Source organism: Lampetra fluviatilis, chromosome 12, assembly GCF_964198595.1.
Source record: "Lampetra fluviatilis chromosome 12, kcLamFluv1.1, whole genome shotgun sequence".
Classification (NCBI taxonomy): domain Eukaryota; kingdom Metazoa; phylum Chordata; class Hyperoartia; order Petromyzontiformes; family Petromyzontidae; genus Lampetra; species Lampetra fluviatilis.
The window spans coordinates 8687379-8710712 of record NC_136286.1 but is presented as its reverse complement, the minus strand read 5'-3'; the positions used below and the strand labels follow the sequence as shown (position 1 = coordinate 8710712).

The 23334-nt window shown below is 51.3% G+C and overlaps 1 protein-coding gene and 1 non-coding gene across 2 annotated transcripts in view; both read left to right on the top strand.

Moving 5' to 3' along the window:
• LOC144934954 (homeobox protein EMX1-like) overlaps window positions 1-23122 on the top strand; it is a 52154-nt gene extending 29032 nt beyond the window's left edge. The window contains exon 3 of the mRNA XM_078861214.1: window positions 22916-23122. Within this exon, the coding sequence (XP_078717340.1) occupies window positions 22916-23083 (168 nt within the window). The 3' untranslated portion in view covers window positions 23084-23122. The remainder of the gene's footprint in view (window positions 1-22915) is intronic.
• TRNAS-GCU (transfer RNA serine (anticodon GCU)) lies at window positions 22325-22406 on the top strand. Its single transcript has one exon. It is a non-coding gene; the product is annotated as a tRNA-Ser (tRNA).
• Window positions 23123-23334: the final 212 nt, after the last annotated feature.

Below are 23334 nucleotides of genomic sequence, written 5' to 3'. Positions count from 1 at the left end.
GGTAGAGAGAGCATGTTCTTGGTCGCGTTATTCAGGGGGGTTATTGTAATTCACTTCGTCAACTTAACGCACTCACGAACACAAAGATCCCCTGTATAGCCTTAACAGGCTGTTGGGGCAAGTGTTGTTAGCGAGCACCTATTAAGGCCGCCACAGCACACGAGGGGGTGGGTGGCCAGCACTACGCCCGGCCGCCTTTGTCTCCCTAGTGGCGATGTTTACACGCCGCACAAGGTATTCATTTGAGGCTGAGTCGACCTATGGGAGGCCCAGGAACGCCTTCAGGTAATCGTCACCGGTGTTGGCCGTGAGCGGGAATCGAACTCGGTTCGCCGGGTTCGCAGCGCAGCGTAGCACTAACCGCTGCACCACCGCTCCCCACAGGCGCGCACACACACAGCACAGCACTGACGGAAAATCCATTTAGTCCTAAGCATGGAGAGTCGTGTTTTTTTTCTTCTTCTTCTCAGTAACATCGAGTGAGCGCATCACACACACAGTGCAGGCAATCGCGAATACGCTAACTTTAGAAATCCATAGCTCGGGCAGCCAAAGCAATGACCACGTGTGCCCTACTCACTGCCCTGTTGTACCCGGCCGCGCGCAGCTCGAGTGGGTGATGCATTTCACAATGTGGACACCAACTGCCTCTTTCGTCAGTCAGTGCACTGCTGGGCGAGCACCTCCCCCACGCCTCCGTCGGCCGTGGATTGGGGGGGGAGACGAAATTTGTATGAGCACGTTTGACTACGTACTTTACGAAAAAAAAGTTCAACATACGTACGTTATGTTCGTATGTACGTATGTAAAATGCATAGGTGTGTGCACATGTGACGATGATCTGAACTTATCCCGGGCCTCGCCTCGGTCGACGCAACCTCCAATGAGCGCCCGGTGCGATGTGTTCACGTCGCCACTGATGGCCACCCACCCCCTCGTGTGTGTCGTGCCGGCCTTGCTCAGAGGTTCTAGATTTGAAGCTTTCGTGACCGCAAGGATTCATACTCTTAGGTTTTTTCGGTAAAGTCACGTAGGTAAAAAATGAAATTAGAATTAATAAAAGTAATAATAGAAATAAAATAATAAAATTGCCCAGAGGTATTCCTCGCGCGCAGCACTTGTTCCTGCAGTCTGCGTTAAGGCTACACGGGGAATGTGGCTTTATCTTCGCCGTACGTACAATTCAGAATCGGAACATGTCTTTATACTGGAGGAATCCGATGAGCTATGAAGCTCTTTTTTGACAGTGACCCCGGGTCTGTTCGCTCGCTCGAGTCTATACCCCCCCCCGTCACAGCCACGACAGCTGTCGTGGCTGTGACGGTACCACCTGAAGACGGAAGCTTGTGTTGCCTCCGAAACGTCGTGATTTTTATTTTTAATTTTATTTTACTTTTTAATGTTTTTACCTACGTGACTTTACCGAAAAAACCTAAGAATATGAATCATTGCAGTCACGAAAGCTTCAAATCTAGAAAAAAAAAACACTTAAAAAATAAAAACTCAATGCAGGACCCTCCTGCAAAAGAGTCATCCGACTCAGCGTGGCTCTCCTGGATGGATCAATAAATACAAATATTTGTTTTTTCATCACCCACCTCTGCCCCTCCACATTGGCGACAGATGCTCTCCATCAGGAAGAAACTTGTGGTTCGTATTTGGAAATGGATGTTGTTGTGCATGTTGAACTTATTTCACACCGTGCGGAGCCAACTGTACAAATCAGAGGTGCGGGGGAAGGACAACAAACTAAATTCAACAAGCAGAGAGTTATTTTTAGATTTAAAAGTGCGTAACTCCAGTGTGCGTCCTAATGTCGGGAGGGAGACCGTTCCAGACGGCCGCAGAAGCGCATCTGAAAGCGCGCGGTGCAGTGGCCGTCTTTGCTCGATCAAATAGAGGCTTTAGCGCTCTGCAACTCTTGACAATCGCTTGCCCTCTCCCGTAACGAGTTGCTGTTGCTGCTGCAGTATACAATAACGTCCGTCATCAGCCTAGGGTACTCATCGAGCAGTGTTAAGCAGGCATACGAGTACAAATGTACTCACACAGACACGTATGCAGTACGACAGTACTCACATAAATGCACGCGCATATATACTCGCGTTAGTATATATATACACACACACCGGTACTTGAATCCAGTAATACAATTACAAACTGAACGCATATATACGCAGAATAGCATGCTTGCTGGTACGCATAATGTACCCAATACCTGCAGCACTTGGAGCAATTGTGCACTGTGTACGGCTCATCAACTGTGTACGACTCATCACAGGACTGTCGATCATGCATCAACTCATCAACTGTGTACGACTCGTCACAGGAATATCGATCATGGATAAACTCATCAACGGTGTTCGACTCATCACAGGACTGTCGATCATGCATCAACTCAACTGTGTACGACTCGTCACAGGAATATCGATCATGGATAAAATCATCAAGTGCGGACCACTCATCGCAGGACCGTCGATCGGAGGTTACCACTCGGATTTCTTTGCGCTTCTTGCCGAGCTCGGCTCTGCGAGTTTGCACCGTTTAATCACAGAGACACGAGCGCTGGGATTAATTAAATGACAACGGCAGCTTCAATTTATAGCGGCATGAAGGATTTTAGTGGGAGGGGGAGGTCGGCGCTAATTGAGAACATTTGTGAAGATTTCTGTCTGTTCCACGAACAAATTTAAAATTAGTCAGCATAATGTTAATACTAATTAAAGGTATATGTGTTATTCCACTGCTGGATGAAGGCCTCCCCCACGCCGCGTCAGACACGGGGTTGTTCTGACCATACTTCACCACGCTGGTCAGCGCGTGTTGACGACTGGTTCGGATATCGCTCACCACCGAGCGAAATTGGCCGTGGCCTGGAATTGAACCGAGAGGGCTGAGTTTGGGACGCAGTGCGCTCACCGCTGCGTCGCCGCTCAAACACACCGCGGTGATTTGCTGTTATTTTATTGTACGACTCAAATGAAACGAATTCTCAGCCAGGTTTTCCACGCTCGTTTTTTTGTTACTTTTGCGCTCCGTAAATATCCGTAGCATTGCGACATCGTTTACCCGCGTATTCACCGTCCGGCATGATCACTCCACTGCTGGATGAAAGCCCCCCCCCCTCCCTCCCTCCTCAATCGTCCTCGGCGCGGTTATTCTCTCGCAATTTTACAATTCGGAATAAAAAAAAAAGCCATTCCGTGTTAAAATCGGTCTCCAGCGCACGACAGGGAAGAGAGCGTAGGGATTCTAGATTTGAAGCTTTCGTGACTGCAAGGATTCATACTCTTAGTTCTTTCGGTAAAGTCACGTAGGTTAAAAATTTTAATTCAAATTAATAATTGCTGTGACGGTTTCACCTGTAGACGGAAGCTTGTGTTGCCTCCGAAACGTCGTGATTTTATTGTTTTATTTTGATTAATTTCATTTTTTCCCTACGTGACTTTACCGAAATAACTAAGAGTATAGAGCGTAGGGACACAACGCGAGCAGGCGGCGTGACGAGGCCGCGCAAGGTCGCGAGTGAGCGGCGGTTCACCCCCCGGGGCTGATCCGAGTACCGACTCTTCAGTGGCGGGGTGTAGGGGGGGGGTCTTTATCTCGCCCCCGACTCGCTGCAGCTGCGGGTCCCAACGCCGACGCCTCCTCCTCCGCCTGGAGCCATCTACTCATCACGAGTCACCCAATGCAGTTGTAGGGCCCCCGGCTTGGAGTGTTGGGGAAAGTGCCGTGAGCAGACGCGACGTTGATAGGCCGACACGGCGCACGACGGAGCGCTATGGATGTCGCAACAACGCGTGGCCGTCTTTGTATGCACCGCACCTAAGCGGACTTTGGTGATGCCCGGTGCCGGTTTTTATGACACCGCTCGCTACTGATGGGTTATTGGAGCATCGCAGTAATCACTGCAACCGCTAGCGCCCACACACACACACTCACACACACTCTCACACATACACTCACACACACTCACACACACACACTCACACACTCACACACATACTCACACACACACACTCACACACTCACACACACATACACACACTCACACACATACACTCACACACACACATACTCACACACACTCACACACACTCACACACACCCTCACACACACACTCACACCCACTCACATACACACACTGTCTCTCATCGCACACGCGGAGACGCGTACTTGAGTGGTAGCTGAACCGATGCTGGCTCCCCCTGAGGTCGACTACGCCCCAGAATCAATACCTCGGGCCCAGTGTTGCCGGCGGCACTTGGGAGACAAAGGCGGCCGAGTGTACTTGTAACCGTGCCATATACACTGCACTTGTCCCGACAGTCTGTATACTGCACAGTACATATAGACTGCATAGACGAGGCTGACAGTGGGATGTATGCTGTTCGTGAAACACGTGTACACGCAACCCGCATTCACCACACGCACACACACGCACACACACGCACACACACATGCAATGTCGGAGTGATCATACAAGCGCAAGGGGATTCTTTTGGACAGCAACATTTGGGAGAGACCCTCGGATCCGTCCTCCCGTAACGCCCCGCACATCACGCGATGTCACAACGGCGGGTGTTGGTGTACACGGCTTTGATTGACGGATCGGCCGCATCGCTCGCGCTTTCAGATGCGCTTCTGCGGCCGTCTGGAACGCTCTCTTCCTTCCGATGTGAGGAAGCCACTGGGGCTGTGTCACTTTTAAATCATCTCGATTGAGAACTCGTTACTCCGATTAGCATGGTTGGCTACGTACGGCGCTACAGGAAAAGTTCGACATACATTGAAACTACCGTTTAAGAGAGTTTACAGCATCCACGTGTGCACAAGAACACACATTGCTCACCCATCGGCTTATTGGCTTGTAAGGACAAATATTATCACGCAGCATATGTTTCAGCTAGCAAACTCTGGACAAGCTGCGTCATTATTGGATGTCATCAGCAGGGGCAGGCCTGTTAAACAAATGCTGATGATAGCTTACCGCATGTTATATTATCGCCAAGAGCACTCCATACGGAATATGGGACGCCCGTTCAACGCAATGAGCGCAACTCATAGGCTAGGCTGTGTGTGTGTATATATACGTGTCTAGTTTAAAGAGAAGGCTTTTATGTTGAAATAAACGCCCCACTAATTGTGAAATCGGCAATTAGAGACGAACGGGAATCCAGACCATATTGGCCAATTATGATATAATGGTATGGATATAATGGCATGGATATAATGGCATGGAATCTGGCGAGCGAGCGAGAGCTGTGGGCGGATTAGCCAGACCGAGATGTGAAAGGGGGTGGTGGGTGTTGGGAACCGTGTCTGTGTGTCTGTGTGTGTGGCTTTGTGTGAGTCGGGCATGGTTGCGTATGTGTGGGGTAGTGAAGCGGTCATCTGATCCGGTCCTGGGCCTCCCCTAGATCGACTCGGCCTCACCACTAGGGAGACAAAGGCGGCCGGGCGTGCTGGCCACCTACCCCCTCGTGTGCCGTGCCGACCTTCATGGGTGCTCCTTAACGGCACTTGCCCCTACAGTCTGTGAAGGCTATACGGGGGATCTTTGTGTGTGTTTGTTGAGTGAGTGCGGGTGTGGCTGGGGGTTGTGAAGGAGGGGTGGGAGCCGGGACCCAGCGCCTCTCGCGAGCTCCACGCGGGGTCCCCGGCCAGGGGATGCGAGTAAGGGGACATCGATTTAGGACGTACGGGGGGGGTGGTTAACCCAAATACGTACGTTTGCGTATGGGGGGGGTCTACTGACAATGTACGTACGCATAGGAAACGGGGGGGGGGGGTGGTGAAGCCTTGATAATAATTTGTCTACATCGGCCTTCAAGTGAGTTAGATAGTCCGGCGGTGGACTATCTGTTTGTGTAAACACGTTAATATTGTTAATCCTTGATCATTTCTGCGTGGATTAAATATCGGCCGTTCTATAGGATTCGGGGGGGGGGGGGTGCGTCAGGCGTACGCACGCAGGTGGGGGGGGGGTGTAAAAAGTACGCGTGTACAGGGAGGGGGGGAGGGGTCAGGATTTGACATATTTTATGCGTATCTACTCAATGGATGGCCCCTAAGCATTTAACCCCCCCCCCCCCCCAAGCTTTGACCATTGGACCCAGGGAGATTAACCGCGGGAGATTTAACCTGGGAGCTGAACAATTGCTCACCCTCCCAACCACTCGCACTCACAACACCACCACCACCACTCTCTCCACTCTCCCTCCATCTCCACTCCTCCAGCCAGCCTCTGTCTCTCTCTCTCTCTCCCTCCTCCGCAACCTCCTCCTCATACTCCTCCGCCCTGCTCCGCTGCGATTGACAAACTTCCCCTGAATAGGGCTCTGTCCCTGGCAATTAAGGGGTTAATAGACATCAATTCACTGATCGGCCTTGCGGACGATGCATGCCAGAGGGGTAGGCGAGGCTTCTCAACAAAGCGCGTCGCTAATGGAAAGAGAGAGAGAGAGACACGGAGAGGAGGAAAAGCCTGTGCGCGTGCGTGTGACGGAGACACAGATAGAAGGATTGTTTGTGTGAGAGAGATACACGGAGAGACAGAGAGAGGAGTGTGAGAGGCACAAGCTTGCAGACAGGGGAGGGTGCGTGGGCGTGCGTGCATGTGTGAGTGTAGGTGGGCAGCGGTGGTGTAGCGGTGAGCGCGCTGCTGCTGCTGCTACGAACCCGGCCACCCGAGTTCGATTCTCGCTCACGGCCAACACCGGTGACGATAATTTGAACCGGTCCTGGGCCTCCACTGGGTCGACTCAGCTTCAAATGAGTACCTGGTGCGGTGTGTAAACATCACCACTAGGGAGACAAAGGCGGCCTGGCGTGGTGCCGTGCCGACCTTCATTGGTGCTCGCTAACAGCACTTGCCCCAACAGTTTGTTAAGGCTACACGGGGGATCTTTGTTTTGTTTGTGTATGTGTGAGAGAGAGAGAGGTCCCTACGGCCAATATTATATTTCAAAGGCAATAATGCGCTGCATTGTTTTGTTAATTATCATTTTAATAATAACCACACGGCGCGCCTGCGTCCGAGGGCACAAGGCGGTGCCTTGCACCGGAGCCTCTGGGAAACGAGAACTCGTGAGCAGCCGCTCGATTCTGAATGACGCTGCAGACGTGCAACAAACCCGCGCTCAAGCCACGCTCACCCGGGACACTCCGCACTTCTTCTTCCCACTCGCCGATGTGGATACGATGTCCATTGTTGCAGCACCTCGACGCTCCCGTGCCCACATACATGCTCCCCGTCTTCACCAACCCGCCACCGGCCGTATGGGCGCGCGAGTGTGGGGCGTGGCCTCGCGTTCGCCGTCAGTTGCAGGGGTTCGAAACCAAACGGCCACCCCGATTAATACTTGCCCGTGTGATCGCCGTAATGGTGCTACTGCGCGTACGGCAAGCGGTCTGCTTCGCAGACAACGTTAAAGATCTTCCCGACGTCATTCGCAGGAGCAAGCAGGCCATTGTGTGTCGGCGAGAATTGCTCGATTGGGATTACAGCACAGTTTATAGAGCCATAATAGCGTTCAGTATATCTATACCATCCATTGCCCTCTATTTGTGGACTCATGCCCCGGATTGCACATGAGACGCATCCTGGTCTCCTGAGTTATCCACTGGTTCAACCAATTAAACTTGAAACTCACTGACCAGCGCGGTTGAAGTCAAACAAACTCGCCACTCCATACACCTCCCTCCCATGACCGACACGGCCATAGGGAGATCATTCATCCAGCAGTGGACTGACTAAGGGCCGTGCACGCGCACTGGGCACCGCCACGAGTGTTTGTTAGCGCGCGCGTGCGTGGCAGAGGTCGCAAACGGGGTTTGATTCCTTACCCGTACCCGGCCGCACCAGGGTCGAAAACGGGTACCCATACCCGGCCGTACCGGTACGGGTATCGGGTACCCGATTGCGACCTCTGGGACGAAGCCACGTTGTAGGCGCGGGTGGGTTGATTCTAGGAACTTGAATTGTGAGAAGAGACAAGACGTTGAGAAATGAGTGACAAACAGTTACTCACCAGTGATTCACAGTCTACCCGTACCCGTACCCGGCCGCACCAGGGTCGCAAACGGGTACCCGGTTGCGATCTCTGGTGCGTGGCGGGCACGAGCGCGAAGTCGTTCCTCGCGACGCGTAAATGGATGCGTCCGGGGAAGCCGACGCGTGGCCTCTGCGCGTCTCGCGGCCGCCTGTGCTGGTTACGAAGTCGGTGTTGATGGTGCGGAGGGCGTCGCGAGCTTCAACCTCGCTGAGACTTAGCATCGCCGATCCGAATTCACACGTTTCCGTGGAAGTAGGCGACTTAAATTTCGATTTAAAGCTTTCGTGACTGCAGGGATTCATCTTCTTGGTTCTTTCGGTAAAGTCACGTAGAAGAGAAGTAATAAAATAATAAAAATAAAACATAATAAAATAATTCTCACGACGTTTCGGCCACAACGCAGGCAGCCGTCCTCAGGTGAAGAGGACGGCTGCTTGCGTTGTGGCCGAAACGTCGTGAGAATTATATTATTATGTTTTATTTGTATTATTTTATTACTTCCCTTCTACGTGACTTTACTTTACCGAAAGAACCAATAAGTAGGCGACTTGTTGTGAAACTGTAAATAAAAAAATGTATATTTACCCAAGTCTCACTTGTCATCATCGTCGTCATCAGCCATGATCTCTCCATTGCCGTGTAAAGACATCTCCACGCATGCAAACCAAACATTGACTCCCCCCTCTCTTCTTAAGCGATGTGGTGGCTAAGCCTGTAATTACCCCGTTGTACAAGTGTCTTGGCATTGCTAAAGCCAGTCGAGCATTTACAGCACAGAGAGTGAAAGGCGTGCAAAGGAGACATCGCGTGAACGATTTGGCTCCAACATGCTAAATGTGGTCAAAAAGTAAAAAACTAAATTAGATATAATCTCACGCCGGTGGTGGGAGTGGGGGGGGGAGCTTAATCATAGCCAGCTCTGTCAAGGTGTGCTACCAGGAAATGAATATCCCATACCCGGCACACCACATCCAGTATGCACCTTGCTCTGGCTGCAAGCTAATCGTCACGTGCCTCCTCCTCTCGGTCTTCCAGTGAACGGGAGAGACGAGTCCCTGACTTGACGCGGATAAGACACTCCCGTGTATAGGCGACGACTCTGGCTGAGCAATGAATCCGTCTTAGTAATGTAAATCCGTGGGGGGTGTGTACGTTGAACTTCTTTCGCACCGTACGTAGCCAGCCGTGCTAATCGGAGGTGGGCAGGAAGCACAGCAACCTATCCCCCGATGAAAGAGTCGCGATCTCAATGTGATCGCACTCGCTTTACGAAAGACACTCATATATGTCCGAAATTATAAAAATAAATTAATCAGTCGTGGAAAACATAAAGGGGCCCAACATTGTGATATTAATAGCGCGAAGTTGAAGTTTGTTTCAGATCATGCTCCGATTACGTTTACGCTCACGGAGAAGGGGATGAACACAACTTTTAAGAACGATACCGGGGGAGAATTAAACAAAACGCAAAACAATACAAACGAAACTTTGAGGAATCGATTCGCGACTTCGAATCGATCTATAGAATCGAATCGTCTGGGTGGCTATGATGAGGGGGGCGCTTGAATCTTTCAGTTTTTCACCGTCCGTCGCGCTCATGGTGGTAACAAACCCCTTGGCATCAAGGCGCTACGCATCGCTCACTCACGGGGAGATGGCGATAATGGAGAGGAGTTGTTGGGATTGCGGGGGCCAATAAATGGGGGCAGGGAGCGGTGTAAAGTGGGGGCTGGGGGTGATGGGCGCCACGGTGACTGGGTGATGTTGACTACCTCGTCCGGTACACGGGAGGTCGTGGGTTCGATTCCGACCCGAACGCCTGCTGCTGTATATTTGGGGTTTGCGTGTCTCTCTCCCCGTGGTCGCGTGGTTTTTTTTCTTCCTCCGGGTCCTCCGGTTTTCCCCTCCACGTTGAGAAACATGCGTTTAGAGAATTTGGCCTCAATACATTTCCACGTGATAACCCAACTTCGTTGAGTTATCGTTTGTGGCCAGGTGGCTTCTGAACAAAATCTCAGTGGGCCTGACCTGTTAGAATAACAAAAATAGTTTATATTTGCACGTATTTTACGCAGTACCTGCCTTGGGGGTTGGGGGGATTGTATGGGGGGGGACGGGGGGGGGCTGTGGTATCCTGCGAGTCGTGACATCATCGCCTAGGGACGCTGCTGTGGCGGGCACGAGGAGGGGTGATGCTCGCGCGAGCCCCCGCGTCGTCGCGATCTAACGGGAGGGGCTCGTGTCTCTGTGACCCCCTTCAAAAGAAGAAGATGACGATGATGATAACCAGATGATGATGTTTAATATCCAGAAACAAAGGCGATGGCGATTGCGATGATTATGATTCCGATGCATGATGATGCTGAGACATGATGATATTATTAAGATGAGGATTGTTGATTGTGCATTGGTCATCACTCTCTGGATGATTTGCTTCTGCGTTTCTGCATCTGTTGCGTAACACACTGTAAGTGCACGTACAGTATAGTTAATCTTTAGTAAACTAGAATGGACGTTACATTTTCAAAAGAGATTGTTTTAATGCAATGGACTCCATATCGTCATAAAGCATGGAGCAGAGTGCTGTGACCAAGACGGAGCGTATGCTTTTCGTCTCTATTTCAGTTTCGGCCTCGTTGGTTTGACAGCTAGAGTGAACTATATTGGCTATATTAGGCGTACCAAGTGGTGGGTGGTGACGTTACGGATTTTCTTGAAAGCATGTCAGGTGAGATTGAAAGTCCATGCTGGATACAAAATCACGCGTGTGTATGTCATGCCGGAGCCACGCCACAGTAAGTTGTGAGTGCTACGCCTCTACTTGATTTGGGGCTTTCGTGACTGCAGGAATTACTCTTTGGTTCTTTCGGTAAAGTGACGTATAAAGAGAAAATAATAAATTAAATACTAGCATACGACGTTTCGATTGCAACACAAGCAATCATCATCAGGTATAAATGAAATAGAAACACAAATCTAGTGTACTTAGAAATGTAATGTAATACAACATAGAGTCGGATAACATAACAGTTAACACCCTACCTGGTTGATCACGTTCTTCCTGAGAATGCTAAATTTGAGAGAGAGATAAAACACAGAACCAGAGACGTATAGACAGACATATAAGTAGAGACAGATTTCACAGAGATACATAGAAAGAGAGAGAGACGTACATAGGCACACATAGAAACCACGTCTCTGTGTCGAGGCCTTAAATAGAGAGACCCGGGTTCGATTTCCGCTGACGGCCAACACCAATGATGATTATCTGAACCGGTCCTGGGCCTCCCCTAGGTCGACTCGGACTCAAATGAGTGCCTGGTGCGGTGTGTAAACATCGCCACTGGGGAGACAAAGGCGGTCGGGCGTGGTGCTGGCCACCCACCCCTCGTTTACCGTTCCGGCCTTCATAGGTACTCGCTAACAGCACTTGCCCCTACAGTCTGTTAAGGCTATACGGGGGATCTTTTTGTTGTTGTTGTAGAGATACAAGGCTACGCGGGGCCGCACCAGCATGAGTTGTGTGATGACAGTTGCTGCCAAGGATCTAACCGCTTCTACGGCGACCACCTCCTCCTCCTCGCCACCCTCTAACCCCGCCCCGAACCCCCTCCTTTAGCGTCCCCCCAACCCCACTCACTATCGCTCGCTCTCTTACACGCTTAATCAAACATTCTCTCAACCATTCTCTCAACCACCAATTCACTCAACCACTCGGTCAATTACTCACGAACCGTCACACTCAATCACTCACCCACCACCTACCAGCTCACTCGCCCATCCACTCACTCCCCCACTCACCTGCTCGCACTCCAATTCGCTCACCTCTACACTCACTCACTCTGCCGCCCACCCATACACTCATTAACTCACACAAACACCCGTTCACTCACTCATCTACTCACCCTCTAACTCACCCGCCGATCCGCTCACTCACCCTGCCACCCATCCACTCATTCACTCACACACACACCCGCTCACTTACTCACCCACCGATACATTCACTCACCCTGCCACCCACCCATCCACTCATGCATCCACTTACTCACACATATACCCGTTCGCTCGCTCATCTACTGACCCGCTTAATCAACTACCCTCAACCCAATCACTCACACATCCACTCAGTCATCCACCAGCGCACTCACTTGCCTACTCACACCATCCCGCCCACTCGCCTACTCGTCCTCCCACAGCATTGGCACGCGCGGCATCCCAAAACAACCCAAGGCCTCATCCATTGGTCTCATTCCGGTTCTTGCGAAGACAAAATGCGTGCACCTAATCGCGCGACGCGACGTTCAATCTCTCGGGCGGTGTTCTTCGTTGCAAGGCCCGCGGCCGCTGGTGGCCTTGAGTGCGAACCCTGCGTACCAGTACCGGATGAAACTAGTGCGGGCCTGTAGCGTTATGTTCTAAAGGGGCCCTCCATTAATAATAAAAACCACACACTTAAATATTAAAACACATACATTTTTAACTTGCATAGCAAAGTAATTGTATTTTTTTCATTTCCTATACAGCCAGATGATACGACAAATCGCTCACCTTTAACACCCAGCCGTTCGTAAAACTTGAAGGCGGTATAGTACTATAGTAATAGAGCAAGTACAGAAACACTGAACCGGATTTGATAGCTTGAAAGCGTTTAGCGCTCGGTCCTTGAAAGTGCGGGGCCCGTTGCTACTACTACATATGTAGTAGCTACTACATATGTAGTAGCTACTACTACTACATATGTAGTAGCTACGACATATGTAGTAGCTACGACATATGTAGTAGCTACTACATATGTAGTAGTAGCTACATACGTAGTAGCTACTTGTGCTGCTGGGATCATCCGGCACTGCCCCTGACATGCGGCCCTCCGGACGATACACAACTTGTTAAAACGCCCCTTGGCTCCTTGCGGCGACCCCTCCCACTGACAATGTCTCATCGGCGACAGTGCCGTCCCCCTCCCACCCCCCTCAAAATGAGTGAAGAGGAGCAGTGATCTACGGCGCAAAGAGAACACATGTACACATGCTCTACAGTGCAGATGCTCCCCCGTACAGCCTCGGGAACAGACTGTTGGGGCGAGTTGCTGTTAGCGAGCGCCTCCGAAGGCCAGCAAGGCGCACCGGAGGGTGTGGCTCACACCAGATTGGCCTCCGAGATCTCACGGCGTCGCGCGCATTCCCGATGATTTGGTCAGAGGTCAGAGGGTTATCAGTGGGGAGATGTTAACAAAGATAAGCGCGTGAGAACGACGATACAGGGGCGGCCATAGCTACACTCGACACGAGCCGCAGGTGTGTCATGCTTGTTTGGGGGGTAATAGTTGTGAGCGAGGCTTACGATATCAAACATTGAAAGCACATCGTACGCCAGGGCTAATCGCCCACGGACTTTAAAACAACACACGCAGACGTGAGTAATACGGCTCACACCGCCTCTGTGTATTATCGAAAAACCCGTCGGCATTTCCTGAATAAGTGCATTGTGGTGTTCTCGTATTAGTCCACTATTCGCGTAATGATGAACACGTATAATCGACTGACAACAGTCGTAATAGACAACCGGGGACTAGTTTTGTTCTCATTAGGACTCATCAGCACATTATCGTCACAAACTGCTCGCTCACTGATGCAAAGTCGTCCTCTGGGAACCACATACAGTGTGTTGAGTCATCACTCCCACACTGTGGGCCCATTAGCTGATGCCAAAAATAATCAAATCAGTTTGAACCCTGTGGTTTTCCTGCCTGCACGATCGTTCTCTTGTTTTGTCTTTTTCTAGCAATTTACAGATGTGATTACCCACACACTAGCAAGTGGGCGAGTGATGTAAATTTATAATTATAGTTCACGGTTAAGCTTTATGGTGGAAATATAGTCCAGTTTCTGCTTCAACTCTGGAACAAGCCCAAGATTTTCTTAATTTGGGTCCCCAAGACCCGCAGTGATTGCTTTCATTTATGTGGCTTTAAGTCTGTCTGACGCGTAGGCTTTCGCGACCAATATTATCCACAATAGAGTTTATTTTTGTGTTAGATCGGGTAAATATAGCATCATCAGGCGACATCCAGCATCTGGCTATTGCCTGATGATGCCAGTTGCAATTACTGGCGAAACGTCGTACTCTAATTGTAAATGTTGTGGGTTTACTCTCCAACACACAAGCGGTGTACTGTACTAGTAACGAATTGTCACGTTCTGTTTACGTGACAACCCTTACTAATTGGTTGTGTCGGGTGGTGGTGGGTTTAACGACTCATTTATATTTACGCGATCTAACCCCAAAAAAACGATATCATGCTTAAGTCTTGCGTTGTGAACGTGCCACTAAGCCAACTCGGCGTGGAGTTTGACGTTAAAGCCGAGAAGCAAAGGGGAGAACCGGCTGCTCGTTTTATATACGGGCAGCAATTGGTGGCACTCATTTACACCATTGTGTCCATCCACTGCTGGATGAAGGCCTCCCCAAGTCGAGTTGGTCGCGGGATTTGACCGTGCAACAGCGCGCTGAGTCAGTAAGCGAAGTGTGGGCCCCGGGACCGGTTCGGATGTCAACTCGCAACTCACGGCGTGAGCCGTGGCCAGGGAATGAACTTGGGTTGGTGGGTTCACAGCGCGGTCCGTGAACCACTGCTCCGCCGTTGCACCGCGTGGATGCATCGTGTGCGTGGGTATACGCGGAATGTGCCATACCATCTGTATATATATATACACGTGAAAGAGAGTCCGCATGAGTCGTCCTGGTTCAACCAACAATGACAGAGATCCCCCGTATAGCCTTAACCGACTTTTGAGTCAAGTGCTGTTAGCGAGTAGCACCAACAAAGGCCGGCACGGTCACACGAGGGTGTGGGTGGCCAACACCACGCCCGGCCACCTTTGTCTCACCGATTGGCGATGTTTACACAGCGTACCAGGTACTCATTTAAGCCTGAGTCAACCTAGGGGAGGCCCTGGACCGGTTCGGATGATCGTCTCTGGCGTTGACCGTGAGCTGGAATCGAACTCGGGTCGACGGCTTCGCTACACTACCGCTCCCCACTAACGCTCTCTCCCAGTACGAAGCGCTCTCTCCACGGAGACTTTTCTTCTCACGGAGCTCCGCGCTCTCGCTCCCCGTGTCCATCCCCTCTCACTTGCCCACCTTCTGAAACCTTCCACAAGTTCCTCTGAGCCACCCCTCCTCCTTCTCCTTGTTTCCCGCCAAATAGATCTCCCCCCCCCCCTTTGGGTTTCCTCCAATCCCCTATCCCCTTTTAAGCGCCTTCGTTACCACCGTCCCCTTTCATTATTCCTCCTGGGTGTGGCCCAGTGTCCCCGCGTGACCGCCCCCCCCACGTGTCCCCCGTGTTGACCCCGTGTCCCCCCCCCCCATGTTCCCACGTGTCCCCCGTGTTGACCCCGTGTCCCCCGCGTGTCCCACCGTGCCGCCCCCCCCCCCCCAACTAACCTCAGCGTGCACCCCCAGCACGACCTTCACGTGTGTACACGACTGTATACGTGTCACGTGGCGCATCGTGCACGCGCCGCCATTGATGCGCGTATGTACCACCACTGAGGCCACGTGCTCCATAGTTACACTGCACAGATGACGCGCTTAGCCAATCCACAACCCCCACGCCTTGCTGGACCATACTTCACCAAACAGGTCAAATTGCGGGTTGGTCGCCAGGTTCATCGTGCAGTGCGCTCACCTACCGGCCCCACCGCTCCAATAGCTACACTCTGCACTCCAAAACCCACCGTATATTCCACGAGCACCCATGAACAAATAATGTTGCGCACTTTGACATAATTCGTGACAACAAGAGGCGCAGCCCTTCTTACTCGGTGCGTGCCGATCGCTGTACGTAAAGCACAATTTGTATCATATGCCCAATCATTTGGGCATCAACACGGAGCTGCCGTCCAACACGGAGCTTCCGTTCACCTGGCGCGGCGTCACGACGCGAAGCGAGCTGTGTACCACTCTGTGGCAGAGAAGGGCACCCGGACGATTACGTCGCAAGAAAAAAAAGAAACACGACTCTCTGAAATCCCATAATAGACCCCCTTCAGCCCCCGACTGGAGGAGCGACGGTGCCAGTGGTTAGCGCGCCTCCGCTGCGAACCCGACAAGCTGAGTTCCAGTCTCAGTGCAGAGCGGTGACTGCACCGGTCCTGCCCCCCCTCCCCGACCTCCTCCTCCCCCCACTCGCCCCCCTCCACCCCATTAACACTGACTCGTGGCATGCCTTCGTCCAGCAGTGGATTGACAAATGACTCGAGATTTCCCCACACTCAGGGCGCGCATTTCTAGATGCGCCCGACGAACGGCGTTCATCGCGCGTCTGTCGCAAGTTGTTTCATTCTCAGCGCTGGAATTTGTCCAAGTTGAGCGCAGATCCCAGGCTATTAGCGACAATTTTTGCGTGCACTCATTTTGGTGCCCGGACTGAGGACCATTCCCATCCGCTCGCTCTCACGCGAGAACCCCCCGTGTACCCACCATTCACGGGAGAGAGGGGGGCGTGGGTGGCTGAACCCTGGCTTCTAACCCAGCTCCTCAGCGGCGACGGCTCAGTGTCTCTAACACGGCCACTGTGAACCCTGACCCACCGAAACCCATCCCCGCTCTCCGACTCTGCAACTTCTTATACGAGGCCACACACACGCGCGCGCGCGCACGCACGCACACGCACACACACACACGCACACACGCACACACACGCACGCACGCGCACGCACACGCACACACGCACACGCGCACGCACACACACGCACACGCACACACACGCGCACACACACGCACGCGCACACACGCGCACACACACACACGCACACGCGCGCGCACACACACACACGCACACACGCACACACACGCACGCACACACGCGCACACACACGCGCACACACACGCGCACGCACACACACACACGCACACACGCACACGCGCACGCACGCACGCGCACGCACACGCACACACGCACACGCGCACGCACACACACGCACGCACACACACGCACACGCGCGCACACACACACGCGCACACACACGCGCGCGCGCTCTCGCTCTCTCTCTTTCTCATTCGCGTTGAGTCACCGGGTCGCCACCTCCTCTCACCCCATGCTGCTGCTGCTGCTGCCGCTGCCGCTGCCCTATCCCGAGCGCTGCTCTGTCCGCCCTCCCATCACCGCCCCACTGCGTTGTATTGCATCGCCGCTCAGCCGTGGGACATGCCTCACCGATGCCCCGTAATTACCGGCCATCGTAAGCTGAGCAGAGGGCGACTGCGGCCAGGATTAACCACTAAGCACCACCCCCCTTCACCGCTGCCGTCGTTACATTAAATGACCTGCGTCTGTTGATTATACCGCAAGTTCCATTGTTTGCGCTGTCGTCGTCAGCATTAAACAATTACAGCGATTAAACAACTTTTGTTTGTTATTATTATTATTATACCAGGTAAGGCCCACTAAGCTATTAGTTTTTTTTTTTCAAAAGTGACCTGGCCACAAATGATAGCTCAACAAAGTGGCTCATCACGTGAAACTGTTCTAGCAACCAAATACGATAAGCGCTGGGCGATGATCATCAGCAGCAGCTATGATCGATCCACTGCTGGATGAAGGCCTCCCTCCCACCAAATCGTCGTGCCATCCAATTCCTGACGGCCCTGCGATGCAACGATGCCTCCAGCCGATCAATGGAACCGTCGCTCCGTCTCTCCGCGGCGTAGTCCCATCCCACGTGTCCTTCCCTACTTTGGCTGCAACTCCATCGCTAGTCTCGACCACCGGCCACGATCCCTCCGATCGACGCGTTGCTGTGCGATCAAGCATTTTGTGATTTTTCACACATTCGTCAATAGCACTGCCCTAAAAGAGATATATAATACTCGACGTTTCAGGCGATGGCCCTTATTCATAGCAGAAAATGTTTTGTATAGACAGTATTTTAAATCCAAACTGCTAGGTAGTTTTGGGGTGTGAAATCCGTGTCTTTAGCGTGTGCGATGTGGCCGATATATACACTCTAGATAATGATTTTTGCGAATGATGTTGAAGATTGGTGAGCATCAGCTTTACAAAGAAGACGCAGTACGCGTTTCACAGTACGCAGAGTATAACACGATAGCCCACTTTTTATCGGCTATAGCATCACACTCCACTGGATAACGACCCTCGCTTGCTTATCTCAACACACTCGTCAAAAACAGTGGTCGTAAAATAAAAATAAATCACCGACGTTTCGAGCAATGGCTATTTGCCTGTTAATGCTGTGAGGAAGAGGGAGGCCATTGCCTGTTGGATTATTCGGAAGGGTTATTGTCTGAAACGTCGCCGATTGTAAATAACATTTATTTTCAAGACAGTTTGTTGACGAGTGTGTTAAGTTGTTGTTGTTGTTGTTAATTGTGCTTGCGCAACACTGCCAACGCAGCAGCAGCAGCATCACCAATTCATTTGCTTGGTTATCTGATGTCGGCCTAAGTGTTTAACACTTTGAGTTGAAGTAATGTGGAACGCTTAGGCTGCCTGACCCTGCCCGATGAGTGACATTAATCCACCCACCGTAAGTGATAGAAGGGAAAGTTCGAAAATATCAGTTACAAACATTCTCTAATTCCAAATATGTACTTTATATTTGTGGCAAGTGTCAGCTTTCTAGCCCCTCCAGAACATTATTAGTTATATATCAACCACATCATTCACGATCGTCTATAAAAAAAACAACTCCACGTATTAATATGGCATATGTGTCATTATATCTCAGCATATATTTGATTTGATCACATATGTTTTACTTAATTGGTCAGCAGCATTTGTTTTGAGCTCGCAAACTCTGCGCCCAGTTTTGCCTTTGTTGGGTCTCATCAGTAGAGTCGGGCCTGTTAAGCGACCAATGCTGATTGGCCAGATGTTGTTAGTGAGATCACACTTACCAAGCGACGCTGTTGCTCTTCATCGCAATGAATGAAACAATATCGCCTTGCACCCGGGTGTTGTTCCAAGTTTCGCTGCAGGCGCTGGGTGGATTTGAAGCTTTATCCGGGGCCGTTCAACGTCGATCACCCCCAGGCAATGATAGACCAACACTGCACTGTCAAAAGTTAACGCGCGGACGTTCGCCACCAATGTTATGATGGCCACGTTTGTTCACTTTGTCAACTGTATTAATCGTCGTGTCGGGGTTGGAGGAGGGTTTACGACACACAGTTGACTTACGCGACCCCCCCCCCCCCAAAAAAAAACATGACACGTGGTGTTACGTTTAGCACAAATATCAATAGACACCGTGTGGTCGAATATTATGGACAATAAAGCAAGTGAGTAAGTAAAAAAAATTAAAAGCATGTTCGCCCTTCCTTATCTTCCTGCATAAATCAAAAAGTCTGTGCTGGGGGGAGGAAGGGTAGCGTCTGGGGGGGTGGGGGGGGGTCATAGAATAAAAGCACGCGCGAGTGTTGATTAGCGTCATAAGACTCGGCGTTGCGCGCGTGTCACGCGTCGCTCGTGCAGACGGCGCGAGCAAGACGTATCCAGCGGCATTGTCGGTCGCGATTGTTTGCGTCTTAACAGCAAAAGTTTTAATTCCCTTTTTTTTCTCTTGCTCTGTCTCTCTCTCTCTTTATCCTATGTGTCTCGAAGTGCGGGTAATAATAACACAGGCCCCGAAGGCCAACTCGCTGACTCCTTCGCACGAGCTAAGAACCCGCGTTTGTTAAATCGCAAGAGAGTAGCTGCTGCCGTTGCGATGCTTAGCGCGGTTGCCAACGGATCTTGTCGACTGTTACAATGCAACTAACCTTGGGTTCATGCACACGTACATACATCCAAGATTCATTGTGTTACAATGCATCGCAATGCATTACACATGTAGGCAAATCCAAGGTCCATTGCATTACAACGAATTACACAATGTACATTGATCCAAGGATCATTGCATAACAATGCATGGCAATGCATCTTATGTACACGTGTATGGTCATTATCACTACAATCATCATCAGCCATGCTGGATGAAGGCCTCCACCGCCGCCTCCTCCTCCTCTCACCATCCTGGGATGCAATCCACCATCGAGCAACATTTACCGATTTTACCGCTCCGTCTCTCACGCTGCACGCTCTCTAAAAAACGCGTTCCGTTCAGTGCCGGATGATCCCAGTAGCACAAGTAGCTACAACACGTGTAGCAGCTACACGTGTAGCAGCTACACGTGTAGCAGCTACACGTGTAGTAGCTACACGTGTAGCAGCTACACGTGTAGTAGCTACACGTGTAGTAGCTACACGTGTAGTAGCTACGGGACCCGCACTTTCAAGGGCCCCGCGCTAAATGCTTTCACGTTTACAATTCCGGTTCAGTGATTCTGCACTTGCTCTATTACTATAGTACTATACCGCCCTTCAACTTTTATGAGCGTCTGGGTGTTTAAGGTTAGCGATTTGTCGTATTATCCGGCTGTATAGCAAATGAAAACATACAATTACTTTACTATGCAAGTTAAAAATTAATGTTTGGATCTTTGCGTGTTTTTATTTAGGGCCCCTTTGTAACATCTGCTACAGGCCCCGCACTAGCTTAATCCGACACTGCTCACGAGGCGTTCGTCCAATACGCGAGCGTAAATTGAGCCCCCGACATTATTCGTGAGAATGAATCGATCAAATTATTATTATTATCGACTCGTCGTCGTCGTCGTCTAAAGCTGTGCCAATGGGCTCGCGCGAGCCCCGCGGCCACTGGGGGCGCTTCAACGAGCGGCAAATGTTACAACGACTCGAAAAAATGTTCGCACGATCCGTCGACTTTGTTTTAAAATAACACAACTCCGGACGACGCGGGTTGGATAATACCAGAGGTGGGACAAAGTCATTGTTATGCAAGTCCAAGTCGAGTCGCAAGTCATCAAATTCATGACTCGAGTCTGACTCGAGTCCAAGTCACATGACTCGAGTCCACACCTCTGGATAATACTCCTGCGAATTGGATGACCTCACTAGGACGACGATGACGGCTGCGACTACAGTAAGCAAGACGCTGAAACAAAATTGCGTCGTGGATGCCGCTAATTGGGCCGAGGGTCTTTGAGGTTTTTTTTTAATTACCTGCGGGTCTCATTATCGCGGGAGACGGCAGCGAGCCAGGGGACGGCGCCTGTGGCTGTGAAAGGGCGTTGGTGGTGGTGGGGGGGGGTATTGGGGAGACGGCCCTCAATGTAACGATAAAGTTCAGCGAGATACGAAGTACGCACACACACACAGTCAGATGGCGGAATAAATAAATGAGGTGCTCGCCACCTGCATCGTGTCGAACGCTCAGGAAACCGCGTTATAAGGGGCGCGTTCCACGTTATAACGGGTCGCGTTCCGCGTTATAAGGGGGCGCTTTCTGCGTCGTGCGAAAATCGTCCTCTCACGGAAGGGCCGCGTTATAGCGAGAACGCGTCGTGTGAACCCGCGTTAAGCGAGGACTTACCGAACTGTAATGCAGTCAACGAATCATCAATTTGTTTCTTTTCGTTTCAACCACGTGGGAGTGCACGTGTCAAGGACGCCGCGGGAGTGCCGGTCTCCCCCTTTGCAGCCGCGCAGCGTTGAAACTTGGCGAACAAAGCCTCGAGGGGTGGATACAAAACTGCCTCTCTCGCTCAGGCGATACGTATACGAGCCACGAGTCTCAGAATGACTCATTGTATAGAATAGTCAAGTTCGAATTTAAGCAATAATCGTCGCATCGTGTTGTAAACTGCGACATATCATAAAATTCACGTAATACCGGATTTTTTTTTATTTCAACATATACGTGTTTGTGTGCCTCCGACTGTGTGTCCGTGTGTGTACCTAGCCTGGCACAAGCGCAGTGGTTGCGTCACCACCACTTTGTGGCGAGCGGCAGTTGTTGTATTGTATGGGGAGCGGTGGCGCAGTGGTTAGCGTGCTGTACTGCGAATCCCGCATCCCGAATTCGATTCCCGCTCACGGCCAACGTCAGTGACGATTGTCTGAACCGGTCCTGGGACTCCCTTAGGTCGACTCGGCCTCAAATAAGTACCTGGTGCGATGTGTAAACTTCGCCACTGGGGAGACAAAGACGGCCGGGCGTGGTGCTGGCCACCCAGCCTCTCGTGTGCCGCTCCAGCCTTAATAGGTGCTCGCGAATGGAACTTGCCCCAATATTTTGGTATGACTGTGTGTGTGGGGGGTGGGGTCTGTTTGTATGTATGTGCGTGCAAGTTTTCATCCTGGTTCTTTTTGTATGAGCTTGCGTGTGTGAGCGTGTGAGACGAGGTGGCCGAGTGGTTAAGGCGATGGACTGCTAATCCATTGTGCTCTGCACGCGTGAGTTCGAATCTCACCTTCGTCGCGATTTTTATTTTTTTACACTTGGACACTCTTGCAAATGACATAAAATAAACTCAACATATTCCTCAATAACACTAGCATACGAATATAATAGCCCGACGGTACGGGCAATGGCCCTTCAGTTTACTATGGAAGTCCAGTTTACCATGGGAGTCCAGTTTACTATGGAAGTTCAGTTTACAATGGAAGTCCAGTTTACTATGGAAGTTCAGTTTAGCATGGGCAGGAGCCGGAAACCTGTGCCTTCGTAGCCTCATGCGGCTTTTCAAGGACGGCTTGGTGACAGTTATTTATTAAGGACCCACCGTCTAGTCTTCACATGGCATTGTGGTTCTTTAAATATTCAGTTATTTTTTTCACCAAATTCGAGAAAAAAATCTATTTTTGTTACATTGGTTCCCGACCCCTTGACTATGCGGCCCACGCAATGCAGAGACATCCGCCCTTAACCTTGCTTTTTCTTTCTCTCTCACTTGTTACCCCCCCCCCCTCCCCCACGCCTCTTCGCAGGTCAAAGTCTGGTTCCAAAACAGGAGGACGAAACACAAGCGGCAGAAGCTGGAGGAGGAGGGACCCGACGAGCAGCAGAAGAAGAAGGGCACGCATCACGTGAACCGGTGGCGCATGGCCACGAAGCAGCCGAGCTCAGAGGACATCGATGTCACCTCCGACGACTGAGAGGGAGGGGGGGACATCTCGCGCGGTCGCCGTAGCAGATGGAAGCGTCAGCGTCGTTGCGCAACACAGAGCGCTTCAATATTTATAGTTTTTTTTCGGGGGGGGGGGGGGGGTTCGTGTGTCCGGTGGACTTGCCTCGAGACGAGACTCGCAACGAGATGAACTCCTGGGTGGGGGCGGGGGCGGGGGGGTGGAAAACGAGGCGAGGTGAAAACTTTCCAGGTTGCGTGCGTAGGGCGTTGGGACGCGTG